General features: G+C 41.0%; 2 protein-coding genes across 2 annotated transcripts in view; one reads left to right on the top strand and one right to left on the bottom strand.

Annotated features, from left to right (window-relative positions):
* The window catches only part of LOC103280044 (uncharacterized), a 45,117-nt gene extending 32,124 nt beyond the window's left edge, over window positions 1-12,993 (top strand). Inside the window, exons 9-15 of the mRNA XM_062961876.1 lie at window positions 1,764-1,933; window positions 2,597-2,684; window positions 4,409-4,483; window positions 5,614-5,688; window positions 5,834-6,669; window positions 10,732-10,811; window positions 11,235-12,993. Of these exons, the coding sequence (XP_062817946.1) occupies window positions 1,764-1,933; window positions 2,597-2,684; window positions 4,409-4,483; window positions 5,614-5,688; window positions 5,834-6,669; window positions 10,732-10,811; window positions 11,235-11,295 (1,385 nt within the window). The 3' untranslated portion in view covers window positions 11,296-12,993. The remainder of the gene's footprint in view (window positions 1-1,763; window positions 1,934-2,596; window positions 2,685-4,408; window positions 4,484-5,613; window positions 5,689-5,833; window positions 6,670-10,731; window positions 10,812-11,234) is intronic.
* A 550-nt stretch (window positions 12,994-13,543) lies between these two features.
* The window catches only part of carmil2 (capping protein regulator and myosin 1 linker 2), a 109,051-nt gene continuing 97,481 nt past the window's right edge, over window positions 13,544-25,113 (bottom strand). The window contains exons 33-36 of the mRNA XM_062961875.1: window positions 23,485-23,835; window positions 23,163-23,270; window positions 18,696-18,800; window positions 13,544-16,846 (exon numbers count right to left, since the gene is read on the bottom strand). Coding sequence (XP_062817945.1) covers window positions 16,677-16,846; window positions 18,696-18,800; window positions 23,163-23,270; window positions 23,485-23,835 — 734 coding nt within the window. The 3' untranslated portion in view covers window positions 13,544-16,676. The remainder of the gene's footprint in view (window positions 16,847-18,695; window positions 18,801-23,162; window positions 23,271-23,484; window positions 23,836-25,113) is intronic.

Genomic DNA, 25,113 nt, shown 5'->3' with positions numbered 1-25,113 from the left:
AGCAAAAATTGGATTAGAAACCCATTTTCAGTTAATGTGTATGAACTAGAGGGTCTCACAGCAACATGGGAAGAAAAGCTCATAAAAATATCTAAGGATGGTGCTCTGAATCTTCAGTTCAAAGAATAGTCCTTTTCAAGTTTTTGGGCTCACTCAGGACCGGCCCGAGGAAATTCAAAGGGGTACGCAAATATTTTTTTGCGCCCCCTCCCCTGCGCCGCAGGAGGCGTGGCCAAGACTGGCCCCGCCTCCCGCGCCCTAACCCCGCCTCCCATGCCGGGCGGCCACGCCTCCCGCGGCGCGGGCGGCGTGGGTGGCGGGGCCAGGGTGCGCGGCGCGGGAGGCGGGGCCAGACATGGCCCCGCCTCCCACGGGGCGCACCTTGGCGCAGCCAAGCTGCGGCAGGAGTTCTTCCAGGCCGCAGCCTGAAAGGACTCCCGCTGCAGCGGGCGCGCGCCGTGGGAGGCGTGGCCGGTCCTGCCTCCCGCGGGGTGCGCCCTGGCCTGGCTGCGCCTCCGCATCACACGACCCCGCCTCTGCCAGGTGTGGCCCCGCCTCCCAGGGGCTCAATAGCGCCCCTGGGAAGGTGGCGCCCAACGCGGGGGCGTGGCCAGCATGCCGTGTTGGGCCGGGCCTGGGCTCACTTCATAAACTATCATAGGGAAGTGTGAAAGTATGGTTGCCTTTCATAACAACATCCTTGCGTGAAAAAAAAAAACATTCTCTTCTCTTTTTTATCTTAAAAAATAAGAAAGGGTTTCTATAAAAAATATAGAAAGGGTTTGGAAAACATAGAGTAACAACTCACAATACACATTTCAGCTATTAAATGCAAAATAACAAGGCCTGCAAGCAGAATGCAGCACTAGCCTTCGCTCTAATGTTAGGCAATGTTTTGATGTTCAGGTGTTGTTGCTGTATGAAAACATTCCAATAAAATATTATAATAGGAGTGTGTGCATTTTTTATTTTTGCCTTTTCTCCAAATTTGAAGGCCTTGGATCAGCAATTTTAAATAAATATTTGATGCATCTTAGGGGTTTAAATCTTGAGTTAAATATTGGTGGTTTGTGGTAAAGAAAAGGTTTAGAACCACTGCTTTAAAACACAACACTGGCCAGCACACATTTTGGTGCCTCAAATGTTGGATCTATTTTTGGGTATATTTGACCTGCTGATTCCAAAAATGGCTCAAGTTTTCCGTTGTCAGCTCTCGTTTTTGAGATACAGAACATACTCCATATACCAGTCTTCATCTGCCATCTATAAAGAATCATGATAACCATATTTAAGAAACTAGAGCTGATGTGGTCTATCCGATTTTTTGAATCAGCGCCCCAAATAACCCCAGGACAAGCCTAAAAATCAAGACACCCAATATTTTCTCCTTTTTTGTTGTGTAATTGATTGGTGTATGTAAAGGAGCACATCTTTTCTGTCAGATCCTTTTGTATCCCTTTGATTTAGGCTTTGAAACAGTTACATTTAAGAATAATGTCATTTAATTTCACTTCTTTTTTGCAAGATTCCTTCTTTGTTGCCTTTACCTTACAACACTACTTTACACTACATTTTCAAATACAGTATATCATGTGATCAGAGCAGGTCCCAAAAGCTAATTCCAAAAGTATTTCTGATTTTTAGTTTTTAGATTTTTTTTAAAAAAAGTTTTTAGATTGGTTTATTGTTTATGACCTCTAATCGTACACTTATGCATAAGATTTGTGAACTATTTACCATGGCATATATTTTTTCTATTTAAGAATCATCAGTTTCTGAAATACTGCATGAAATAAAAGAAGATAAACTCGACACTTTAAAACGAAAAGTCCAGGATTGCCTCAATTTATTCGATTCCACCAATCAGCAGAATTCTGAGCAGTTGGCTATATATCCTGAAACCAAATGGCAGGTGGCACGCAAACAAGATAAGGTCTGTGTTAATTGTCTTCTGTGCCATGGCTGTGATATATGAATTCAAATCATAGATATTGGGATGGAATCAGAAACTCTGAGAATGGTTAGATCAGAATTTTCTAAGCTATGTGTTGCAACACATTATTGTGTCAGTGGCAGTGTGTAGGTGTGTTGCGTGAATGTAAAGAAAAACCTCTAAATCGATGTGAAATAAGCAATAAACCACATATTTTAAAATAAATAAATGAAAGAATTTCGTGAGATATGCTGTGTCTCCATACATTCCATGTTTGCAGCTAACACATGTGTCCTTATCTCTTATAAGATGTATGTATAAAATGATGCATGTATAAAAATGGTGTGTCACCAACATGAAATGTTTGCAAAGCTCTGGGCTAGATAGTTTATGTATCTAAGAAGCTTACGTATCAAAACTTGTTTAGCTTTTTTAAAAAAAAAGAAGTTGATATTGCATATGCTTTTGGCTCAGATCCATAGATTTGGTAGAGTTTTTGCTGCCAGTAATTGGACCACACATGTTCTTCAGGGTTCATTCATTTCTAGTTTAGTGGAATGTTGAGTAGGACTTCTAGTTTTGTTAAGCATTAACTAGGAGTGTGTTACTTTCTAATATACAATGTTGGGTAGAGCAGAAGCTGACTAACAGTTTTCATTTCAGGTGCACAAAAATACTTTTATGGTACCAGCGAAGTTCCTGATAATCAGGCCGAAAAATGAAGAAATACTTCGCAAGGCGTATCCACAAAGTGAGTGTTGGAACAACTGTGTGGAAGGTTATTTTACTTCACAGGTGTTAAACCAATCATGCCAATATTGATGGGCTTTGAACTCATGCAAGTCCCAGTCAGGGAAACCCATAGCCATGAATGATGGGAGTTGTGTGATGACATCTAGGGGAACGATAGATTCTTCATCCATGTTCTTGTCCATGAGTGAAGATGATTTGCCAGTGACCTTAATTCAAAGGCAATGCTACTTATGTTGGAGTATTAAATAATCCATACAACTTCATAGCTTAGTTTTCATAACAAAGTAAACTGTGTGTGTTTGAGTTCATGAAGTGGAGATATTGTGGTTACCAGAAGCAACTGTATTTGGTTCCTGAAGTGGAGATATTGCAGTTACTAGAAGCAGCTGTATTTTGTCCTTAGGCTTTACAAAGGTGTAAACTTGCCATTTCCAACATCTTGTTAGAATTCACAGGATCTGCATAAACCTAACATCTTGCTATCATTAAAATTATTACAGATTCCTTTACTGTTGGGTATTGTGCACAGATGCTGACAGGCCAGTGGAGTGTAATTCCTTTATGCCGATCTTGGCTTATGGTTACTCTTGTGTTGATCCCTAGTATCAGTTACCTTGTTACAAATTCACAGCAAAGGAAGACATTTCAAAAATCACACTTGGCTTCTGTCTGAGATCTGCAAGCACAGCATTTTTTCGAATGAAGGAGAGTGTTCGAGGATTGGGACATTAATGGGATTCCAAGATGCTTGTTTATAAAGCTGTTGTCCTTCCAACTCTGTTGTACCCCTATCCTATGAAGCATAGACCATTTACAAACATCACTCTCAACTACTGGAAAGATTCAATCAACATTGCCTGGAAAAATCCTGCAAATTTTGACAAACATCAGCATTCTGGAAGAAGCAAAGACCACCAGCATTGAAGCAGGGATTATCCGTCATCAGCTCTGCTGAACTGGCCATGTTGTCTTGAATGTCTGATCACCGTCTTCCAAAACAGTTACCTAACTGTCCATTTAAGAACAGAAAATGGAACGATAACAAAAGAGATTTAAAGATGTGCTTAAAGTTAACCTAAAAATGTATAAACACCAAGAATTGGGAAACCCTGGCACTTGAGCATTGTAACTGGAGGTCAGTAGTTACCAATGGCACGAATAGAGGAAGAAATGTGCCAAAAGGAAGGCACGTTAAGCAAACCCTTGTAAATTTATGTTCTCGTTGTGAAAAGTTATTTGGATCCAGAATAGGTCTTCACAGTCATTTACGGACCTGCCACTAAGACTCTACCCTTGAAATACACGGGCAAGAGTGATGGTGTTTGGCTAACAGTAAAAAAATTTCCTTGTTATCTTCACCAGCATCTAGTGTTAGTATGTAAGCACTTATGATAGTTGCCTGCTGATTTTTGGCAAGATTATTTCAGAGGACTGAGAGTTGTTTGTTATTACCGGAAGATTCTTCAGACAAATGCTTCACCAGGTCACTTTTGATAACAGCACCATTACCATTCTTGTTCAGGCAGTCCCTTCCAAAAGAAGGTATAGCCTCCTTGATGATGATGAAGTGTAGATAAAGTTGGGTTTTATGTGTCTTTAGCTCCCACATTGGCTGTCAAAGAACTGTAGATCAAGCCACTATGGTTGTTGAAATGGATGGTTCTGGATCATGTCTTTTCGGTTAAATGAGTAAGAAAACTTTGATCATTCTTTGTTTTCTAGAGAATTGTCAAGATGCTTCTGATACTATTAGATGCATTCAAGGTGATGACAAGAGCTCTGCGTCCTCTATCAGTGGTAAGTATTAATTGCTGAAGTTTTTTTGTAGTGTAGTCCTCCTCTCCTCCTCTCCTTCCGAAGGAGCTTAAAGACCTGGCTCTTTCAAAAGGCCTTTGACACTTAATTTGTTGTTGGACTGATCTATCTGCCCATGTCATAATAGCCCCATTTTTGAGGTGTTGCCAATGTTATTTTGCACTTTATAGTCCATTTCAACTGTGAAATACCTTTCCCATTCCGGCACATTCTGTACTCGGTTTTATGAATTAGTCTCCTGTTTTAATATTTTAATATTGTATGCTTTATGTCGATTTTATCGATTGTTTTACTGATAATTGAGATTTTATTGGTATAATTGTTTTATTGTTGTATCATTGATATTTGATTGTTTTATCGGGCTAGGCCCCATGTAAGCCGCCCCGAGTCCCTTCGGGGAGATGGGGCGGGGTATAAAAATAAAGTTGTTATTATTATTATTATTATTTATTAATTAATTCAAAGTGCTGGTCTTGGCCTACAAAGCCCTAAACGGTTCTGGTCCAATTTACCTGTCCGAACGTATCTTCCCCTATGAGCCCACAAGAACCTTAAGATCTTCTGGAGAGGCCCTGCTCTCGGTCCCACCCGCCTCACAGGCATGGCTGGTGGGGACGAGAGACAGGGCCTTCTCGGTGGTGGCTTCCCGGCTGTGGAACTTCCTCCCCAGTGACATTCGGCAGGCCCCATCCCTTTTGGGGTTCAGAAAAAAACTGAAGACCTGGCTATGTACGCAGGCATTTGAAGAATAAGCATGTGTTGGCTTCGACTCAGTCTGAATTACGGCTCTTGTATAACGTCTGGTGGATGAATGGCATAAGCACTTTGCATTGTTTTAAACTTTGTATATTGTATTTTATGACTATTTTATGACTATTTTATGATTGTTTTAACTGTTTTAATCATTTTAGTTTATTGTATATCCGTGTAACGGCATCAATTGCCACTTGTAAGCCGCCCTGAGTCCCCTCGGGTGAGAAGGGCGGGGTATAAATAATTGAAATAAATAATAAATAAATATTATTATAGTCTAATTGCGGATCTTTTGCAATGCCTGATCCTCTTCTGGGGAACTGTTTGTGTTGACTTAACTGCAATATTCTTCTTCCCAGCAGAATCTGAAAGTCTGAATGACTCCTTAGAAAATCCTTGGGACATTTTTCCAGAAATGACTTTGACTTCTAGTGGTGAGTAGTATCACAAATTGAACATGAGCAGGGTGATGCATGTCTGTTCCCTATGGATAGAATAGCTTAAATCTAATATGTTTTAATGACTTGCCATCATCTGTACCTCCAAAAATGTTTTCCTTTTCTTTTTGTGCTTTGGTAGATATATCCAGCACCCCACCTGGCCTTCCACACACACAGCAAGTGCTACTGGCCAGTCCTGCTGAGGAAGAGGCTCCATGCTCCAGCAGCTGCACCCCAGATTTCCTGGAATCTTGTGCTCATCCATTCCATTGTAATTCTGAGCAGGTTGAGCCAACAGATGCAGTATCCCCTGTAGCATTTCCATCTCACAAGAAGGTATTGCTCAAGGAATCAATCTGTCCGGATTCCATTCCCCTTGAGCTGAACACTGCACACAAGACCTACAAAAAACCAGATAGTAATGAGAGCATTCCCTGTGGCCAGCCCCTAAGAAATTCATCTTCTGACGCCACTATGTACTCCCTCTCTCCTGGCCATCCTTCCTTGGTGAATGACACCTCTCGTGGGCTCTTGTCTGAAAATACAGTGGAAGATAATACAAAAGATTTAAAGGAGAATAAAGTGACAGAGACTATGGAAGGAGCTCTGGCTACAGGTGGGAAAGCTGTGGCAGTGAAACTGAAACGTATGATTTTAGATGAAGATAACCATGAGACGTTCACCACTTCAACTCATGCCAGACAAAAAGCTGCAAGGCAAACTTCTACCAGAGCATTGCCAAACTCTAACAAGTCAGATAAAGTGCTGGTTTGGAAACCTCCCTTAAAATTTGTAAGCACCCCCAAGAAGAGCCGGATTGAGGAGATTCAAGTACAACATCATCCAGCAATGGAGTCCAACAGAGACCAATCTCTTTGCAGACGTACAGAGAGACTACAGGAATATGAGAGGAATCAAGAGGCAGCAGAAGGTACTAATGGACGTCCAAAGCAACAAATTGGAGCCCAAGTAGAGGTAAACCTCTGATCTAAGTGAAAGAGAAAGATATCCATTTCAGCATTTTTCTTTTTGTAGCTTTATAGTAAGCACTAGCTGTGCCCGGCCACGCGTTGCTGTGGCGAAGTATGGTGGTATGGGAAATAAAGTATTGAGAAATTGGTGGCAGTTAAGGTAAAGGGTGAAGGTTTTCCCCTGACATTAAGTCCATTATAAATGGGTTATATAGCTGTGTGGAAGGGCCTTGAGTCTACACTGCCATATAATCCAGTTAAAATCAGATCGTCGTCGTCTCACTCGTATTTTACATTTTTATATTATATATATATATATATAATTTTTTTATATTATATATTTTTGTATTTTATAGGCAGTGTGGAAGAGGCCTAAGTGAGGCCTAATTCTGCCCGTCCCCTGGGCTGAGTGGGTTGCTAGGAGACTTAGTTGTTTTTATCCAATTGCTGCCAGTTAGAAGCTTAGGCTTCTAACTGGCAGCAATTGGATAAAAACAATTATTCCTCTCCCTGTAATTAGGACTTTATTTTTCTTTTCTTTTTGTTGTATGAACGTAGAGGCATGGATGAGGGGTTGTGCTGGCAAGTTTAGTGTTTCTGGGATGTGTAGTTTTGTTGTTTTGTCCTAGGCCGAAATTTCATTACCCTTTTATATATATAGATAGATAGATAGATAGATAGATAGATAGATAGATAGATAGATAGATAGATAGAGGTTTCCAAGAGCTGCTTCAGAAAGATTAATCTTTTCCCTAACTCTCCTCTGCCAGTTTCATTTTGCCAACAATGGCTTTAGAATTTGCTCATGTGGTTTGATCCACAAGTTACATGAATTGAAAGATATTTGATCATGCAGCTCAATCGGATTCAAGCTCCCATCATTCCTCACCATTTGTTGTGGGAATTGCAGTATAATAACATGGGAAGGGCTACTTATTCTCCACCATAGCTAGTAATCTTTGTAAAGTCAAAATTGACAACATAAATTGGCTTCACAGAGACTTCCAATCCAGGGACCGTTCCACACGTCGTCTTATTACCACTGAAGACAACTGATTACAGAACTATTAACACCCAGGCCTCGGCTCAAATTGTGGGGCATAAGTGTCAGGAGCAGGGGTCCCCAAACTTTTTTAACAGGGGGCCAGTTCACGGTCCCTCAGACCATTGGAGGGCCGGATTATAGTTTTTTTTAAAAAAAGCTATGAACAAATTCCTATGTGTACTGCACATATCTTATTTTGAAGTAAAAACAAAAACAAAAAAGGAACAAATACAGTCTCAATGTTAATCATCATCATCATCATCATCATCATCATCATCATCATCAAAATAATAAAGAGGGTTGGAAGAGACCCCTTGGGACATCTACTCCCTCCCCCTTTTGCTTTTGTGCATCACATCATAATCAAAGCACCCCTGACAGATAGCCACCCAATAACAACAACAACAACAACAACACCATAATAAACATGGTTGGAAGAGACCCCTTGGGCCATAGAGTCCAACCCCTTTCTCCCTTTGTGAACCAAAACATAAAGCACCCCTGACCAACAACAACAACAACAACAATAATAATACACTAAAAATCAGGGTTGGAAGAAATTGCTAGCCTTCAAGAAAAATGAATCCACGACAGGGCTGCAAAGGAGGGAGTCTGTGTGGCAAGATAAAACGGGAGCCCTCTACCTTTTACCACAGGCATGCCTCTATTGTTGTTTCGCCTCCTCCATTGCAGGAAGGCGCATACCAGGTGAGGGAGGAGGAGGAAAAGGAGTGTGCGAGGTGAGCGAGGAGGCAGGAAAGGCACGCATCTTTCCCTCCTCTCTCGTTCTGTGCAGGCGGTAGCGAGGAGGAAAGGCCCACGCCTTTTCCTCGCCCCGTGAGGCCCTTCCTCGACAGTGGGAAAGTTGCGTGCGTGACGAGGAAATGGCGTGCGCCTTTCTCACTTCTCTCACCTCACGCGCACCTTTCCCACTGCCTTCCTCGACGGCGGCAGCGGGAAAGCTGCCCGCGAGGTGAGGGAGGAAAGTCACATGCCTTTTCCTCGCCTCGTGCAGCTCTTCCTCGGCGGCAGCAGCGGGAAAGGTGAGTGCAGGGCGAGGAAAAGCCATGCACCTTTCCTCCCTCACCCTGCGCTCACCTTTCCCGCTGCCTCCCTCAGCAGCGGCAGCGGGAAAGCGCCCCATGCAGCGGGGGAGGAATGCCTTTTCCTCCCCCCGTGCAGCCCTTCCTCGATGGTGGGAAAGCTGCCCCTGGGGTGAGGGAGGAAAGCCACACACCTTTTCCTCGCCCCGTGCGGCCCTTCCTCAGCAGCGGCAGTGGGAAAAGTGCCTGTGGGGCGATGGAGATAAGAAAGGCATGTGCCTTTTCCTCCTTCTCCACACTACATGCACCTTTCTTGGCGGAGGAGGAAGGAGCCACCACCGCGGGGGCCGGATAAATGGCTCCGATGGGCCGGATGTGGCCCGCGGGCCGTACTTTGGGGACCCCTGGTCAGGAGGGTTTGATTCACTCCCTTATAGCTGGCCTGAGTCTACGCTCTCACAGCATCACATATGCTTGTAACTACAGGCTCTGCTTGTTGGAACGAGGGAGAGGGCCTTCTCTGTAGTGGCCCCTTGGCATTGGAATTCCCTCCCTAGGGAGATTAGACTGGCCCCTGTCTGCTTTTATCAAACAGCTTAAAACATGGCTCTTTCAGTCTGCGTTTGAACAATCACTAACATGATAGACCTCTATCACTGACACACTGCTTCCTAGCATTTTATTTCTCTTCTTATTTATCCTATCCCACATTATCCCAGGCAATTCTCTGACACTTGTCCATGCACTTTATTAAATGGCCTTGAAATAGTGTACTTTTTATATGCCCAACCCCTTTTTATCCATAGTGGTATCATTACCTCATTTTGTATGGTCAATATCTGTTTTACTGTATGTTGCGTTTTAACTCTTTATTTTATTTGATTGCTGTATCATGGTTTCTCAGTTACAGATATTGGTTTTAATTTGTTACATAGTGTTCCCTCACTTATCGCTGAGGTTAGGTTCCAGGACCACCCGCAATAAGTGAAAATCAGCGAAGTAGGGACGCTGTATTTATTTTAATATTTATACATAATTTTAGTAGTTATACACTATTTTAAGTCTTTATCAACCAATCGTGTGTTGATAAATTGCCTCCTCCTCCTCCTGTTGCCGTTTGGGCTCCTTTTCTCTCCCTTTGGCTCCTCCTTCCTCCCTTCCTTAGGCTGTAAATTGGAATTTTTAGGATTTATAATATTCTTTGAGAGTTTATTGAAAAACCGCGAAACAGCGAATCCGCAAAAAGTGAACCACGAAGTGGTGAGGTAACACTGCATTTTGTTTCTGTTTTGGGCTTGTCCCCATGTTAGCTGCCCCGAGTCCCTTCGGGGAGATGGTGGCAGGATAGGAAAATAAAGTATTATTATTATTTATTATGACACAGCAAACAAGATAGATATGCTGGATTTCATATCACAAAATCACAAGTCGAACACTTCCCAAGTGTCTAGGACTGTGTGATGTATTTTTGGATGATGCGCGCAGATCCCAACAGGGTGGCCTTTTGCAGTTGGCAGATCGTGATTTTGTCAGTCTATGGTTTCCAAATGCCGGCTGAGATCTTTTGGCACGGCACCCAATGTGCCCATCACCACCGGGACCACCTGCACTGGTTTCTGCCAGAGTCTTTGAAGTTCAATCTTGAGGTCCTGATAGCGGCTGAGTTTTTCCTGTTGTTTTTCATCAATGCGACTGTCACCTGGGATGGCAACATCAATGATCCAAACCTTTTTCTTTTCCACAACTGTGATGTCTGGTGTGTTGTGTTCCAGAACTTTGTCAGTCTGGATTCGGAAGTCCCACAGTATCTTTGTGTGCTCATTTTCCAATACTTTTGCAGGTTTGTGATCCCACCAGTTCTTTGCTGCTGGGAGGTGGTACTTGAGGCATAAGTTCCAATGAATATTATTATTATTATTATTATTATTAAAGTATAACAAGTAAGCAAACTTGATCTGTTTCTCTTCCTTTCTTGGAGGAACGTGTGAGAAGACACCCTTTTCATGTGACATATGAACCACCAACACCTGAAGTCTGCTCTCAAGTGCGCTCCACAAGGTTAGTAGCTTGCTCAGGTAATTGAACTTGAAATGCAGTAGGGTAGAGGTTATATGTTAATGGTGTCCAAAAGTGCTTCTTTGGCTATTGTCCAAAGGAACAATATCAACTACTGTTAGAATAGAGAAACTTTGTGTTTTTGACCACGCAATTGTTTAACTGTTTTTTAACTTTTATACAAATAATTTTTAAGCTGTACCTAATTTTTAATGGATTACATGTTGCCTTGGATCCAGTACAAGGAGAAAGGTGGAATATGAAGTGCATGAATGAATGAGGAAGAGGACTACCGTGAAGTGAGGAGTGCAGAGATAGCTAACCAGTCATTTTTCTGAACACAGGAATATTAATAGGCAGGAATGTTCAGTTTATCCTCAACCATTGAGATCCCATTTACATAAGATCTCCTATTTTGTTTTCCAGGATATCAAGAGCATTGCTGGGTTGGGCATGTTCAGTTTTCACCAAAGGACAAGGCCAATAGTCTTTACTGATTGAGTTTTATCAATTCAGATGTGATTTTTCTGAACACTTTTGTCATATTATAATGTTTGCATCTTTATTCAACGTAATTTTGAATTTGAATTTGCTGTTTGTTTACTATGCACATGCATAAAGAAATTGGGACCCACTTCCATGATGGCCCAGATGCATAATGGAGTGGCTTTTGTACTTTTGACACATATGTCAGTGGTTTTTATAGTGAATGGCAAACATATTATACTGGGTGGGGAATGCATGGGCTGCATTTGGCCCCCAGAGTCTTCATTAAAACAACTAAAATGCCCTCTCATCCTCTAAGGCAGAGCTTTCCAACCATTTCATGTTGTGATACACCAACAAGTTGCATCCTTAGTCCTAAGGAAATTGTTTGTTTATATGTTGTTTTTATTTCAATATGTAGTTCTCATGAAAGATACCTTGTTCTTTCTTCTAAGGCTTCATTGGCCATTCCTCCACGTCTCTGATGTGACCTGTAATGGTTGTTGATTTTGAATCCATAGATTTTAAGCCAAATACCCAGGGATTTTTTTTTGTAAATCTTTTATTTTTTGCGAAGGTTTTCTAAGCGTTCTTAGAAAGGCAGGTCGGGTACTAAGGATTGAGATGGATCTCCTCACCCTCCTTTGCTTCCCTTGTTCAGGGCATGTGCCATGTTTGAGTCACTCTGGGGGATGCCTCTACAAAAAGAATTTTTGGTTCTTTTGCTGGCAATCAAAACTGAATTACCTAGTCTGCAGACTTTGTCATACCTTGCATCTGAAGAGGTATTTTGAAAGTGGAAAGAAACAACATTGTTCACTCCAATTTAATATGAAAATCCTGGGGTCAAGCCCACTTTATCGCTGTGTCAGCCATTATTGGCAGCAAGTCACTTTGACCCCAGCATTTTGAATTTTTAAGAAATTTAAAAATTAAAAGAAAAAAATGGAGTTTGGGTAGACAGTTCTCTGATGTTCATGTCAGAAGGGCTGGGGGGACACACTGGCTATTTCTAGGTACGGCCATATACATAGCATTGCATCATAAATTTCCGAACCAAATATTAAAATGTGAGCTGTGGATGCACTAAATCTTCTTCTCTCCGACTTGCAAAACGAAACAAATAACTACTGGAAATCAACTTCTGTATATCTTTAAAAATTAGAATCAGCATTGGGCTTGCAATCAGCTAAACAGTGATTTAGCTGATTGTAGGGAAAATGCTCATGTTAGTCAACAAAACATGGAATGTTGGATCATTTTAGGTTGCTTAAGGTATTTCATCTTCCTTGTTATCTGTAAGATTAGTGGGACTACAACGAAAGAACATGTATGTACATGCAATTACAACAAAGAAAACAAAAGCCAAAAGCAAGAATTATGGACTGTAGAGCCTTGTTACAAGCCTTTCCCAGGAGAAGAGTAGACCGAATTCACTTTGGGTACTGTCTTTACTTACTAGTCAGTATTGCTCTCCTAATTGCATTATTTGTATTTGTGAACATTCGTGCTTGGGTACTTTTTTCTTTTTTCCTTTTTAAAAATTTTGAAGGTATTTTCTTATTCAGATATGTTACCGTAACTCTTTGTATTTTTGTTATTTTTCATTGTATATATTTATTCTGTATATTGCAAATGTTTTGTATTATTGCATTCTGAAACATTGTACATATTTTGAATACATTCTTTTTCTCTACTATCCTGTTTGCTTTTAGTTTTGTCACTTTGATGTTTGCTGTATTTACATTAGAGGGAAAACCATCTCAGTCCTGTGTAGTGTCTTGAGTGCCTCATCCTATGCAACTTCACTTGTGCTTAGTATTGCTTAATGCTTTATCTATAACTGATCCTGATAGAGCTGTTTTCAGTAGAAAGCAACAAGCTGTTATAGTAACCAAGATTTAATGTGACAAACAATGCAAGGCGAGTATGAAAAAGTCAAGTTAACTTCATTGGATGACTCACCAAATTCTGCCACATGAGAAGTCATTCTTAACTTTCTCCATGCCCTGCTATGTTACTTAATGTTCTTTCATCATTGTTTCCCAAGGAACTATCCAGTAAGTCCTTGTGCATTGTATATCATTGTATATACATTGTAAGAACCTAGTGTTCATAATGTTTACACTAGTCAGCCTTTTCTAAAAATATTATACGAATTTAACAGTTCTTTTCCTAGCTGTACGCGGTCATAGATTGTATCTGCTATTAAGCATTTGTCAGAATACAAGACGACTATGGCGAAATCATCAATTCTGAATTGGATAGCTTCTATCTTTAATTGATCTGATCATTTCCCTGTTGCATTTAGTTACAAAATACTTCATATAGTTTACATGCTTGATAAAATGCTTTGGAGAGAAAACAAATTAGAAAAACAACAACATAGCTGTCATAGAAAATATACCTTTGTGGCCTTTCCATGGCTGAGCACAGAAAAATCAAACATGATTCAGAAGTTGAAAACAGAAAACATTTCTATGATCCTCTGCTTTTAAAAATGACTTAATGTAAAGAAAACCAGCAATTTGTGCTATAATATTTATTAAATATACATGCAATAATCACCTGGTAATGGATGGTAAATACCCAAAAAATACATAGAGCTAGGTTCCCTCTGCATCTATGTAGGAGTTTGGCAGTTGTATTCTTACGCCAGATTATTCTCCCTCTGTCAGATGTCAGTTTGAATGTGTACGAATTACGAAATGGTGCTGTGAAATAATTCTGCATCTAATTCTCATGCTGCAGTTGTATCCTTTCTCTGAAGTGAGCAGGTTGAACAACTGCAGTTTGCTGAAGTCACTTTTATTATGAATTTCCTACAGCCAAAGCATTTTGGTGTAGGAAACAGAATTAAAAGCACATGTAGATCATCTTTGTGATGACTGCATTTCTTTTTTTGGAATGTGCTCACACAAGAAAACTGCACTCAGTGGCCTTGACCAGCTGTAGATTCTCAGTGCTGCAAAACGTATATTCAGCCTTCCTTTGCATCTAGGAAACATATTATGTCACCTATACTGTGAAAAATAATCACCTGCAGCCTCCTTAAAGCAAATGCCTTAGGAAAACTTGTTATTTTAGGATGATGTTTCAAAAGACTGACTAACCATCTGTGGGTCCGTGAGTAATAATTTTACAGTAGAATAGAACAGAAGCACCAGAAAAATAGCAGGATAACTCCAGTTCATTCCTTTTGCAGGAACTTGAGCATCTCCACTTTCTCCCAACCCTGTTCACAGCAAGGCACTGCTGGGTCTTGCAAATATTAAGAAGCAAAGACAACAGTCCTGATACAGTAAATGAGAAGAGAATATTTGATAAATTTGATATTTAAATTATCCTCATTTAATTGTGGAATAGAGGGGCTAGGATTATTTTTAACTCGCTGAAAGTGGTAAAAAAAACACACACACTCCGCTCCTGCTTCATTCATGCCAAACACCTCACTGACATCAGTGGATAATTGACGAGAATGTAGATTCTTCTTTGTGGCCTCTGTGCCTTACACAAATGGATTTGTGCCTATGCAGAAGCTCAGTTTGGAATTTTCCAGAGCTGAATAGCTTGGTGGGGACACCTGCCCTCTCTCCCGTTCTGCCACACGTGTCCTGTAGCTCACTGAGATACTGCCCTTCCGTTTCTTTTCCTCTGTCAGTAGAACCTCTCTTTGGATTGTTCTCTCGTTGAGTAGCATCACTTGTCATTTTTTCTTTTCTCCTTTTTTCTATCCCTTCTGTCTATTCTGTCTTTTTTCTATCCCTTCTGACAAGGGGCCGGGCTGTGGCGCAGGCTGGTGAGCAGCTGCTGCAATAAATCACTCTGACCACGAGGTCATGAGTTCGAGGCCAGCCCGTGGCGGGGTGAGCACCCGTCAATTAAAAATAAAATATATAGCCCCTACTCGTTGCTGACCTAGCAACCCGAAAGAGAGTTGCATCTATCAAGTAGGAAATAAGGTACCACTTTTAAAAGTGGGGAGGCGAGTTTAACTAATTTACAACGTTAGAATGAGGAAGTGCCATCAGAGTGGATGATGAAGCAGCTGCTCCCCCCTGTGGTGAGAATCCATCATCCCCTCAGGAGAAGGTTAAATTGCCTCTGCGTCTGTCTGTCTGTCTGTCTGTCTCAGTTCGATGTGTTTATGGGCATTGAATGTTTGCCCTATATGTACTTAATGTGATCCGCCCTGAGTCCCCTTTGGGGTGAGAAGGGCGGAATATAAATACTGTAAATAAATAAATATTCCCCTTATTTATTTATTTTAAAAAAAACAAGTGTATTCACAGAGATTTCCAAATGGGCTGATTGTTCCGTTTCATAGCTTTTCACGACCAGACTTATGCAAAGCTGCTACCTGGTCTCTGCCTTCTTCCTTTACCCTGCACTGCCAAATGGAATGTAGATCTAGGGCAGATGTAAACTTTAGTCCTACCATCTATTCTTTGGTGACCTGATCCTCCATCTGTTAGTCAATTTTGCAGTAACCCATTTGTAGGAGGCACAGAGCCCAAGAAGAATACACAGATTACTTGTTAACTGGTTCTTTGAATGGACACAGACCCATCCTACTTCCCCTTTTCTGGGTCCTGTAATGTTGCACGGTATTTCAAAACTACCTTGGCTGATCAGAACATGTGTGATAAGGGGACAAGTATTCCCACCAACCCATCGATTTTGGAACATCCTGAATTGAGTCTCTGCACAGAAGGAAACCCATTTGTGTGCGGGCACAGATGATCACTCAAAGAACCAAAGTTACAGGTCATCCATTATGCTATGAGGGGATATAGCCAAAGGCAGTAGGACCATAGGAGCAGATATGATATAGGCTGAAAGGAGTAAAGATTGTCTATGTGAGACAGACCACTTAGCTTTGTGGCTGAACTTGCATTCACGGATTTAGCTTTTTCAGTCAACTCCACCGCTGGCTAAGCACCAACCTCCTGAAACATAATACAAGGCTGGCAAGTTTAATGTATACAAATTATTCCCCTGTCCTCTTGCTGGTGGTTCTCAATTTCTGGCACTATACATTTTCACATCTATATCAGCTACCAGCTATACAACTGTAGCTGGAAATAGCCAGTTTCTTGGCTTCCTTCACCTGAACCATTGGAATACTGGGCACTTACATGGGAGTATACAAGGGCGAAAGGTGAAAAGGGACAACCAAGAAGACGTGCAGAAGTGTAGATGTCACCAATCCTTGTTGGAAATACCATTTACCAATTTAAGAGCCATAATCGAAGCCTGGCATTCCTTTGGCTCTGTGCTGAACTGCTTGCACTCTAGCAGCTATGCTTTGCTGCTTCATATCTGAAGCCTTCATCCTTTGCTCATGTGAGCTGCTGTCATGTTGAAGCACCAGCCACTGACTCAATGCTCATGTGTTGGGGACTTGGAGAGCGGCACAGCAGTTCTTTGGTCTAGAGCTGTATTTTGTGCATTCTCTAGAATTTGTTCCAAAGCTTGTTCCAACTCCTCTTCCATTGCTGCTCTTAGCTTCGACTCTGTGGCTGCCGTGTTCCTTTCTTGGGATGGAATCCCTGTAGGAGAATCCATAGACATCATGTCAGGATTGTATCAGCAATGGCCTGGCCTGCAGGCTTTACATTAGATCACAGTCCTGGAAAGGAGACAGCTTTGTGAAATCTGCAGAATATTTTATATTTACTCGAGGACTAGTCATCGGAAATATGCTTAACGCAAGTCCATTAATAAGGGAAAGGATACTGTTGAATTGTTGAATTGGGGCCGGGCTGTGGCGCAGGCTGGTAAGCAGCTGCTGCAATAAATCACTCTGACCATGAGGTCATGAGTTCGAGGCCAGCCCGTGGCGGGGTGAGCACCTGTCAATTTAAAATAAAATAAAATAAAGATGTTGCAAATTAAAATAGACCTAGACCCAAAATACTTTCTCCTGGGGATGCTTAACATTGAAAATGATAAAAACAAAGAGATGCTTTTTAATTATCTCACTACGGCGGCTAGAATTGCATATGCCAAATATTGGAAAAAGAAAGAAATTCCCGAGTTAGGTTGTTGGTTAATTAAGGTTATGGAAATAATGAACATGGATAAATTGACATATTTACTAAAAAATAATTATGGTATTCCAAAAAAGCAAACAAACTGGGACCCGATAAAAAAAATATTTGGTAGAAATGCAAATGAAGGTGCTAATATAATCTATACAGAAGGTTTGTAGATATCAATTGAAAGCAACATGAAGATGCTGTCACCAAATAGAGAGAAGGAAGGAAAGAGAAAAGAAAAGAAGTAAAAACAAACTTCTTAAAGTAGCTGTGTAAGAGATGGAAGTCACTCCTTTGGATTTTACTACTACACATGTTTGTTTTGCTTTTGTTTCTATGTTATGTAAATTTTTCGTTATTTTTTCTCTTTTTTATTTTTTTATTTCTTTTATTTCTTATTACTATCCTTTTCCCTCTATGATTATGTTTTTGTTTTTTCTCCTTCTAACTCATTTCATTCACTTCTTTTCTTGAAATTTATTGTTCTCACACTTTCATTGTATGTTTTAGTTGCAAAACCAATAAAATTATTTAAAATAATAATAATAATAAAATATAGCCCCTGCTCATTGCTAACCTAGCAACCCGAGAGATAGTTGCATCTATCAAGTAGGAAATAAGGTACCACTTATAAAAGTGGGGAGGCAAGTTTAACTAATTTACAACGTTGGAATGAGGGAGTGAGGAGTGCCATCAGAGTGGATGATGAAGCAGCTGCTCCCCCCTGTGGCCAGAATCAAACATCCCCTCAGGAGAAGGTTAAATTGCCTCTGCGTCTGTCTGTCTGTCTCTGTTCGATGTGTTTATGGGCATTGAATGTTTGCCTTATATGTACATAATGTGATCCGCCCTGAGTCCCATTTGGGGTGAGAAGGGCGGAATATAAATACAGTAGAGTCTCACTTATCCAACACTCACTTATCCAATGTTCTGGATTATCCAACACATTTTTGTAGTCAATGTTTTCAATATATCATGATATTTTGGTGCTAAATTCGTGAATACAGTAATTACTACATAGCATTAATGTGTAATGAACTACTTTTTCTTTCAAATTTGTTGTATAACATGATGTTTTGGTGCTTAATTTATAAAATCATAACCTACTTTGATGTTTAATAGGCTTTTTCTTAATCTCTCCTTATTAGCCAACATATTCACTTATCCAACATTCTGCCGGCCCGTTTATGTTGGATAAGTGAGACTCTACTGTACTGTAAATAAATAAATAAATAAACTGACTCTACCTCAGCCTGCACAGTAGTGAGAATAATAAAAGTTTTTCTGAATACGAGTTTAGTACAATAATAGTTGAGTTTGTATGTAAGGAGAGACATGACATACTTTTGGCCATATTTACCTGGGGAATCCGGTGGTGCAGATGTTTCAGGCTCCAATGGGGACTTGGGTTTAATCTTCCACTTCAGGACAGGTGAGCGCTGCAAACAAAGAGGGAATTTTGCATCTGCAGAAATTGAAGATAGGTGAATATGTTAATGAAACCGCCAAGGAAGCAGGCTTTAGTTGTGACAGAAATGAGACTGACAATTCTGTAAAAGGCATTGCTCTTCTTCATGGTCCCAGTGACTCAAACAAGGTGGTTAACCTGTACTTACACAGTGCATTATTAAGAACATTCTAAGCCAGGGGTCCCCAAACTAAGGCCCGGGGGCCGGATGCGGCCCTCCAAGGTCATTTACCTGGCCCCCACCCTCAGTTTTATAATATAATATTTTTATATCATTTTAAATAATATAATATATTGTATATACATATAATATTGATAATAATATTATAATGTTATACAATATAATACTTTTTTCGTGTCAGGAGCAACCGGAGTTGCTTCTGGAGTGAGAGAATTGGCTGTCTGCAAGGGCGTTGCCCAGGGGACGCCCGGATGTTTTTGATGTTTTACCATCCTTGTGGGAGGCTTCTCTCATGTCCCCGCATGGAGCTGGAGCTGATAGAGGGAGCTCATCCGCACTCTCCCCGGGTAGGATTCGAACCTGGCAGCTTTCAGGTCAGCAACCCAACCTTCAAGTCACAAGGCTTTTATCCCCTAGGCCACCGGAGGCTCCTACAAATATAATACTAATAATACCATATGATAATATTAATTATATGATATATATTACATATAATATTACAGTATAGTGGGTCAATATAGTAATATATAATGCTAATATTGTGCTATGCTAATACAGTAGAGTCTCACTTATCCAACATAAACGGGCCGGCAGAATGTTGGATAAGCAAATATGTTGGATAATAAGGAGGCATTAAGGAAAAGCCTATTAAACATCAAATTAAGTTATGATTTTACAAATTAAGCACCAAAACATCATGTTATACAACAAATTTGACAGAAAAAGTAATTCAGTACACAGTAATGCTATGTAGTAATTACTGTATTTACAAATTTAGCACCAATATATCACGATGTATTGAAAACATTGACTACAAAAATGCGTTGGATAATCCAGAATGTTGGATAAGCAAGTGTTGGATAAGTGAGACTCTACTGTAATATAATATATTGTATGTACATACAGCTGCTCTGAGTCCCTATCGGGGTGAGAAAGGCGGGATATAAATGTAATAAATAAATGTAGTAAATGAATAAATAAATAATTTTAGATTTAGGCTTGCCCAAAGTCTGAAATGACTTGAAGGCACACAACAACAACAATCCTAATTAACTTGACTATCTCATTGGCCAGAAGCAGGCCCAGACTTCCCATTGAAATCCTGATAGGTTTATGTTGGTTACAAATGTTTTCATTTTTAAATATTGTATTGTTCTTTCATTGTTGTTGTTTTGCACTACAAATAAGACATGTGCAGTGTGCATTTGTTGGTTTTTTTTTCTCCAAATGATAATTCGGCCCCTTAACAGTCTGAAGGATCGTGGACCAGCCCTCTGCTTTAAAAGTTTGAGGACCCCTGTTATAAGCTTTTTGGCCATGGCTTCTTACATCTCCAGTCACCATATTTTAAGGAGTTTCTCTCTAGAAGGTTCTGAATGATGTACTGCGGAGGAGTAGGACATTACATTCATAGTAATGTATACTATCCTTATGCTGTTCGTGTAATATTTAGAAACCATAATTCATTGGGTTTCAGTAGACACTGTTTGGCTCTAAGATTCTTGGCTATTACTAAGCTTGGAAAGTTGGACTAAGACTCTGTGTGTATCCCTGCCCTATGATGAGTCCTTGCTCAGCTACGGAATCCCACTGAACAAGTCACATTCTCTCAGCCTCAAAACAGAAAAGAAAAGAAAGGCTAGCGGTGTGGAAATGTGGCAGGGAGGAATCTTTATATCCCACCGCTGCCACCAATTTGCGGAGATGTGGGGTAGAGGAGGAATCTTTTTATTAATTATTTTATTATATATTTAACTATATCCGCTGCCACCAATATAAATATGTCTTATTTAACCGCGGCCACCAATTGTGGAGATGTCAGGCAGAGGGGAATTTATCTTCTTTATTCTTCTTATTTACTTTAGATGGTATCGTAACTTAGTTTTGAATATATGTGACAGAGACTTGGATATGGAAGAACAAAAACAAGTTTATTTCAGGCACAGAGCTTAGTGGTTACAGTAACTTCTTTAGAGGCACTTAGATAATGGTTTCAAAGTTATGAACTGATCACTTTGGATCTAACTGGGATTACTTCCCCTTACTACTCAGACTCACAAATAAACCTAAACAAGTCTCCTAACTTGCTTAATTCAACACTATTAGAGATCTGAGTTCCCCTGGTATCCCTAACTTGAAACCAGTGTCTTCCCTGTGACTAAAAATCACAGACCAAACTGTTTTTTAAAACATTCCCTCCTTTTCCTTCAAACGGCGGTTGCGGTTGCCTCAGAATGCTGAGCTGGTTACCATCCCCCTCGCACTGGTAACTAATACTTACCCTTTTAAACATAGTCAAATATGACTTTTAAAACGAAATTAAACATGACATCTATAAATCAAAATAAAAACACACTTCTTTACAAACGGCAAAACCTCTTCTGAACAAATCTTGAGATGGGTTCACATGAAGTTGCCGTAAGTCAGAAACGACTTGAAAGCACAGAAGAAAAAACTTGAATTTGTTGGCAATCTCCCATCCAAATACTAACTTGGCATTCAAGATCAGCTGGGATCTCATGCCTTTCAGTATTTAGGTCTCACTAAACTGCTGAGGAATAAAATATTTTACAGATTGGTAGATAAGCATAGCATTGAGCTGTCTGTAATTTCTTGTATCTCTTGCCTAAGCAGTTTTAGCAGATCAAAAGCTTCTTGAGCATAGCAATAGAGCAAATGAGCTAAAGCAATACCAATAGGGACGGACCATTTCACTATTTCACAGTGAATTATGGTAGATAGATAAATAGATATTAATGTTGAGCCTTCTGGGGTTTGCAAGAAAAATGTTGAGAACTGTATGTGGCCTGTACTTTTCCTACCTGCTTGAAATCAGGTTTGACGACTAGCTGTCCAGATATTGTCAATCCTAATTTCCCATTGGGCACAACAAGCTTGCAAGTGGTAAGGGATGATGAAAATTGTAGTTCTGAGTGGCCACAAGTTTCCTGACCTTGGGTTGTTGTATGTTTTCCGGCCATGTTCTAGAAGTATTCTCTCCTGACGTTTCGCCCACATCTATGGCAGGCATCCTCAGAGGTTGTGAGGTATCGATAAACTCTACACCTCACAACCTCTGAGGATGCCTGCCAGTTTCTCCATACCTCACAACCTCTGAGAATGCCTGCCATAGATGTGGGCAAAACGTCAGGAGAGAATACTTCTAGAACATGGCCATACATGGAAAACATACAACAACCCTGTGATCCTGGCCATGAAAGTCTTCGACAACACATTTTTCCTGACCCTGATTGGTGCAAAATGCGGCGGCTCGTCTTCTCGCCGGGGTGCCGGCGAGGTGGCGTATCACCCCAATTCTACAACAGCTGCACTGGCTACCGATTGAGTACCACATTACTTTCAAGATACTGGTTTTAACCTTTAAGGCCTTACATGGTTTGGGGCCAGCGTACCTGAGGGCCCGCTTATCCCCCTACCAACCCCAGAGATTACTTCGGTCCGAAGACCAAAATTTGCTTGAAGTCCCTAACATACGGACTTATCACTTGTCTTCTACTAGGCAAAGAGCCTTCTCGATTGTAGCCCCTCATTTATGGAATGCCTTGCCAGTTGAAACCCGAACTATCTGAGACCTACTTGCCTTTCGGAAAGCCTGCAAAACCTTTCTCTTCCGACAAGCTTTTGATGGGTGAAAAACTCGATGCTATGTCTGTGTTTATTGTTGTTTTTATTGTTGTTTTATTGTTGTTTTTATTGTTGTTTTTGTTGTTTTTATTGTTATTTTAAAGCTAAGTGTATTGTTTTAATCAGAGCCGGCCCTAGGTATTTTTCAAGTGTAGGTGAACAGAATTTTGGTCCCCCCCCCCCCAAAACCAATCACTGAAAAATAAAAGCATTGGATAAGCGAAAATGTTTGATAATAAGGAGGGATTAAGGAAAAGCCTATTAAACATCAAATTAAGCACTAAAACATCTTGTTTTACAACAAATCAACAGAAAAAGCAGTTCAATACCTTGCGGAGGCAGGCCGCAGGACACAGGAGTTGCCTCAATGGCGCCCCCAACAAGATGGCGCCACAGGTTGAACCGCCTCTGGTTTTAATCTATTTCTGTAAACCGCTCCGAGCCAAACTGGGAGTAGCGGTATACAAGTCTAATAAATAATTTAAATAAAACCATGCTATAATTCTTGCTCTTTTCTCTCAGCCTTTACTTACGGTGCAGTTCTGCTTCACAGGTCTGGCCCCTGAGCTGTTCTTCATGAACAGACATGGCCCTCCGGTTTACCACAGGCTTCAGACGGGATTTGGGTTTGAGTTGATTGTCTGAAAAGAAGCAAACAGAATTGTAGGGCACTGAAGGAGGTCTCGGTAAACTGAGAGCAGTTCTGGGGGAAGTGATACAAAACTGGGCTTTGTCAATGAGATAGAATCTAAAAGAGAATTTGCTGCTCCTTGCTTTGGAGGTGGAAAAGTAAGCCAAACTATTTTATGGAACAGAATTTCAGTGCTCGACTAGTATCAGTAGCTATTTACATACCTCCAGCACTTGTGTTTCCATCAGCGCATGAATGCTGTGGTTGGGCAGGTGAGTGTCCTTCTCCAGCATTGCTTGTCCTCCTATGAGGAAGATGGCCTGCTGTGCTTCTCCCGATCCTGGGCAAACTGCTGCTCCACCTCTCTCTCCCTTTCTGTTCTCTGGGGCTGGCCGGCTCCTGAGCGGCACACGCTCTTCTTGGGGAAGAGCCGAGTTCTGAGCATTTGCCCTTGAGCTCTGCATTCAGTTGCCTCCCGAGAGCTCTCCAGGAAAGCCTCCCCTCACAGGATCCACCACTTGGCTCTTTGTCCGTTCTGACCACAACCCCCAGGGAACTGATGCGCACAGAAGGATCTGCAACAGAAGATCACACATGGTTGATTCATAGCAGAAGATGGGACACCTTTCCTCCTACACCTCCTGCTTTATGCACTTTGCAACGATGACTACATCAAGGCAGTCTTTCTCTAACATGAATTCTGTAGATTCCCCTTTCGCCATCTACATTGAAATTGTCTTATTATATTACACAGCCCAACCGAAAAAACAAAATATTTTCTTGGTGTCTTGGTTTTTAGGCCTGTTCCTGGTGTTCTGGAGGCACTGATTAAGAAAATTGCATTGGATAGATCATATCGGCTCTAGATAGGGTTATAATGAGTTTCTATGGGTGAGCAGATGGCAAGTTTTTTTTCGTGTCAGGAGCAACTTGAGTCGCTTCTGGAGTGAGAGAATTGGCTGTCTGCAAGGACGTTGCCCAGGGGACGCCTGGATGTTTTGATGAGGGCCGGGCTGTGGTGCAGCTGGCTAGTAACCAGCTGCAATAAATCACTACTGACCGAGAGAACATGAGTTCGAAGCCCGGGTCGGGTTAAGCCCCCGACCATTAAATAGCCCGGCTTGCTGTTGACCTATGCAGCCCCGAAAGACAGTTGCATCTGTCAAGTAGGGAAATTTAGGTACGCTTTATGCGGGAGGCTAATTTAACTAATTTACAACATCATAAAACTGCCAGCAAAACACGAGGAAAGGAATGAGGAAGTACAGCCACTAGTGGACAGTGAAGCAACAGCTCCCCCTGTTGCCGGAATCGTGAAGCTGGAAAAACGTTAAATGCCTCTGTGTCTGTCTCTACTGTATGTTGTTTGTCTGTTGGCATTGAATGTTTGCCATATATGTGTTCATTGTAATCCACCCTGAGTCCCCTTCAGGGTGAGAAGGGCGGAATATAAATACTGTAAATAAATAAATAAATAAATAAATAAAAGTTTTTACCATCCTTGTGGGAGGCTTCTCTCATGTCCCTGCATGGAGCTGGAGCTGATAGAGGGAGCTCATCCGCACTCTCCCCGGGTGGGATTTGAACCTGGCAGCTTTTAGGTCAACAACCCAACCTTCAAGTCACGAGGCTTTAGTCCACTACGCCATTGGGGGCTCCGCCAGATGGCAAGTGGTAGATGGCATATGTTCTGTATCTCAAAATTAGAACTGATAGGAGAATATTGGTGCCATGTTTGGAATCGGCAGGTCATATATACCCAGAAACATGGCTAACATTGGGTTGCTTTGAATTTTCTGGGCTATATGGACATATTCCAGAAGCATTCCCTCCTGAAGTTTCGCCCACATCTA

The sequence above is a fragment of the Anolis carolinensis genome, unplaced genomic scaffold (assembly GCF_035594765.1).
Source record: "Anolis carolinensis isolate JA03-04 unplaced genomic scaffold, rAnoCar3.1.pri scaffold_9, whole genome shotgun sequence".
Classification (NCBI taxonomy): Eukaryota; Metazoa; Chordata; class Lepidosauria; order Squamata; family Dactyloidae; genus Anolis; species Anolis carolinensis.
This window is presented reverse-complemented; position numbering and strand designations above follow the sequence as displayed.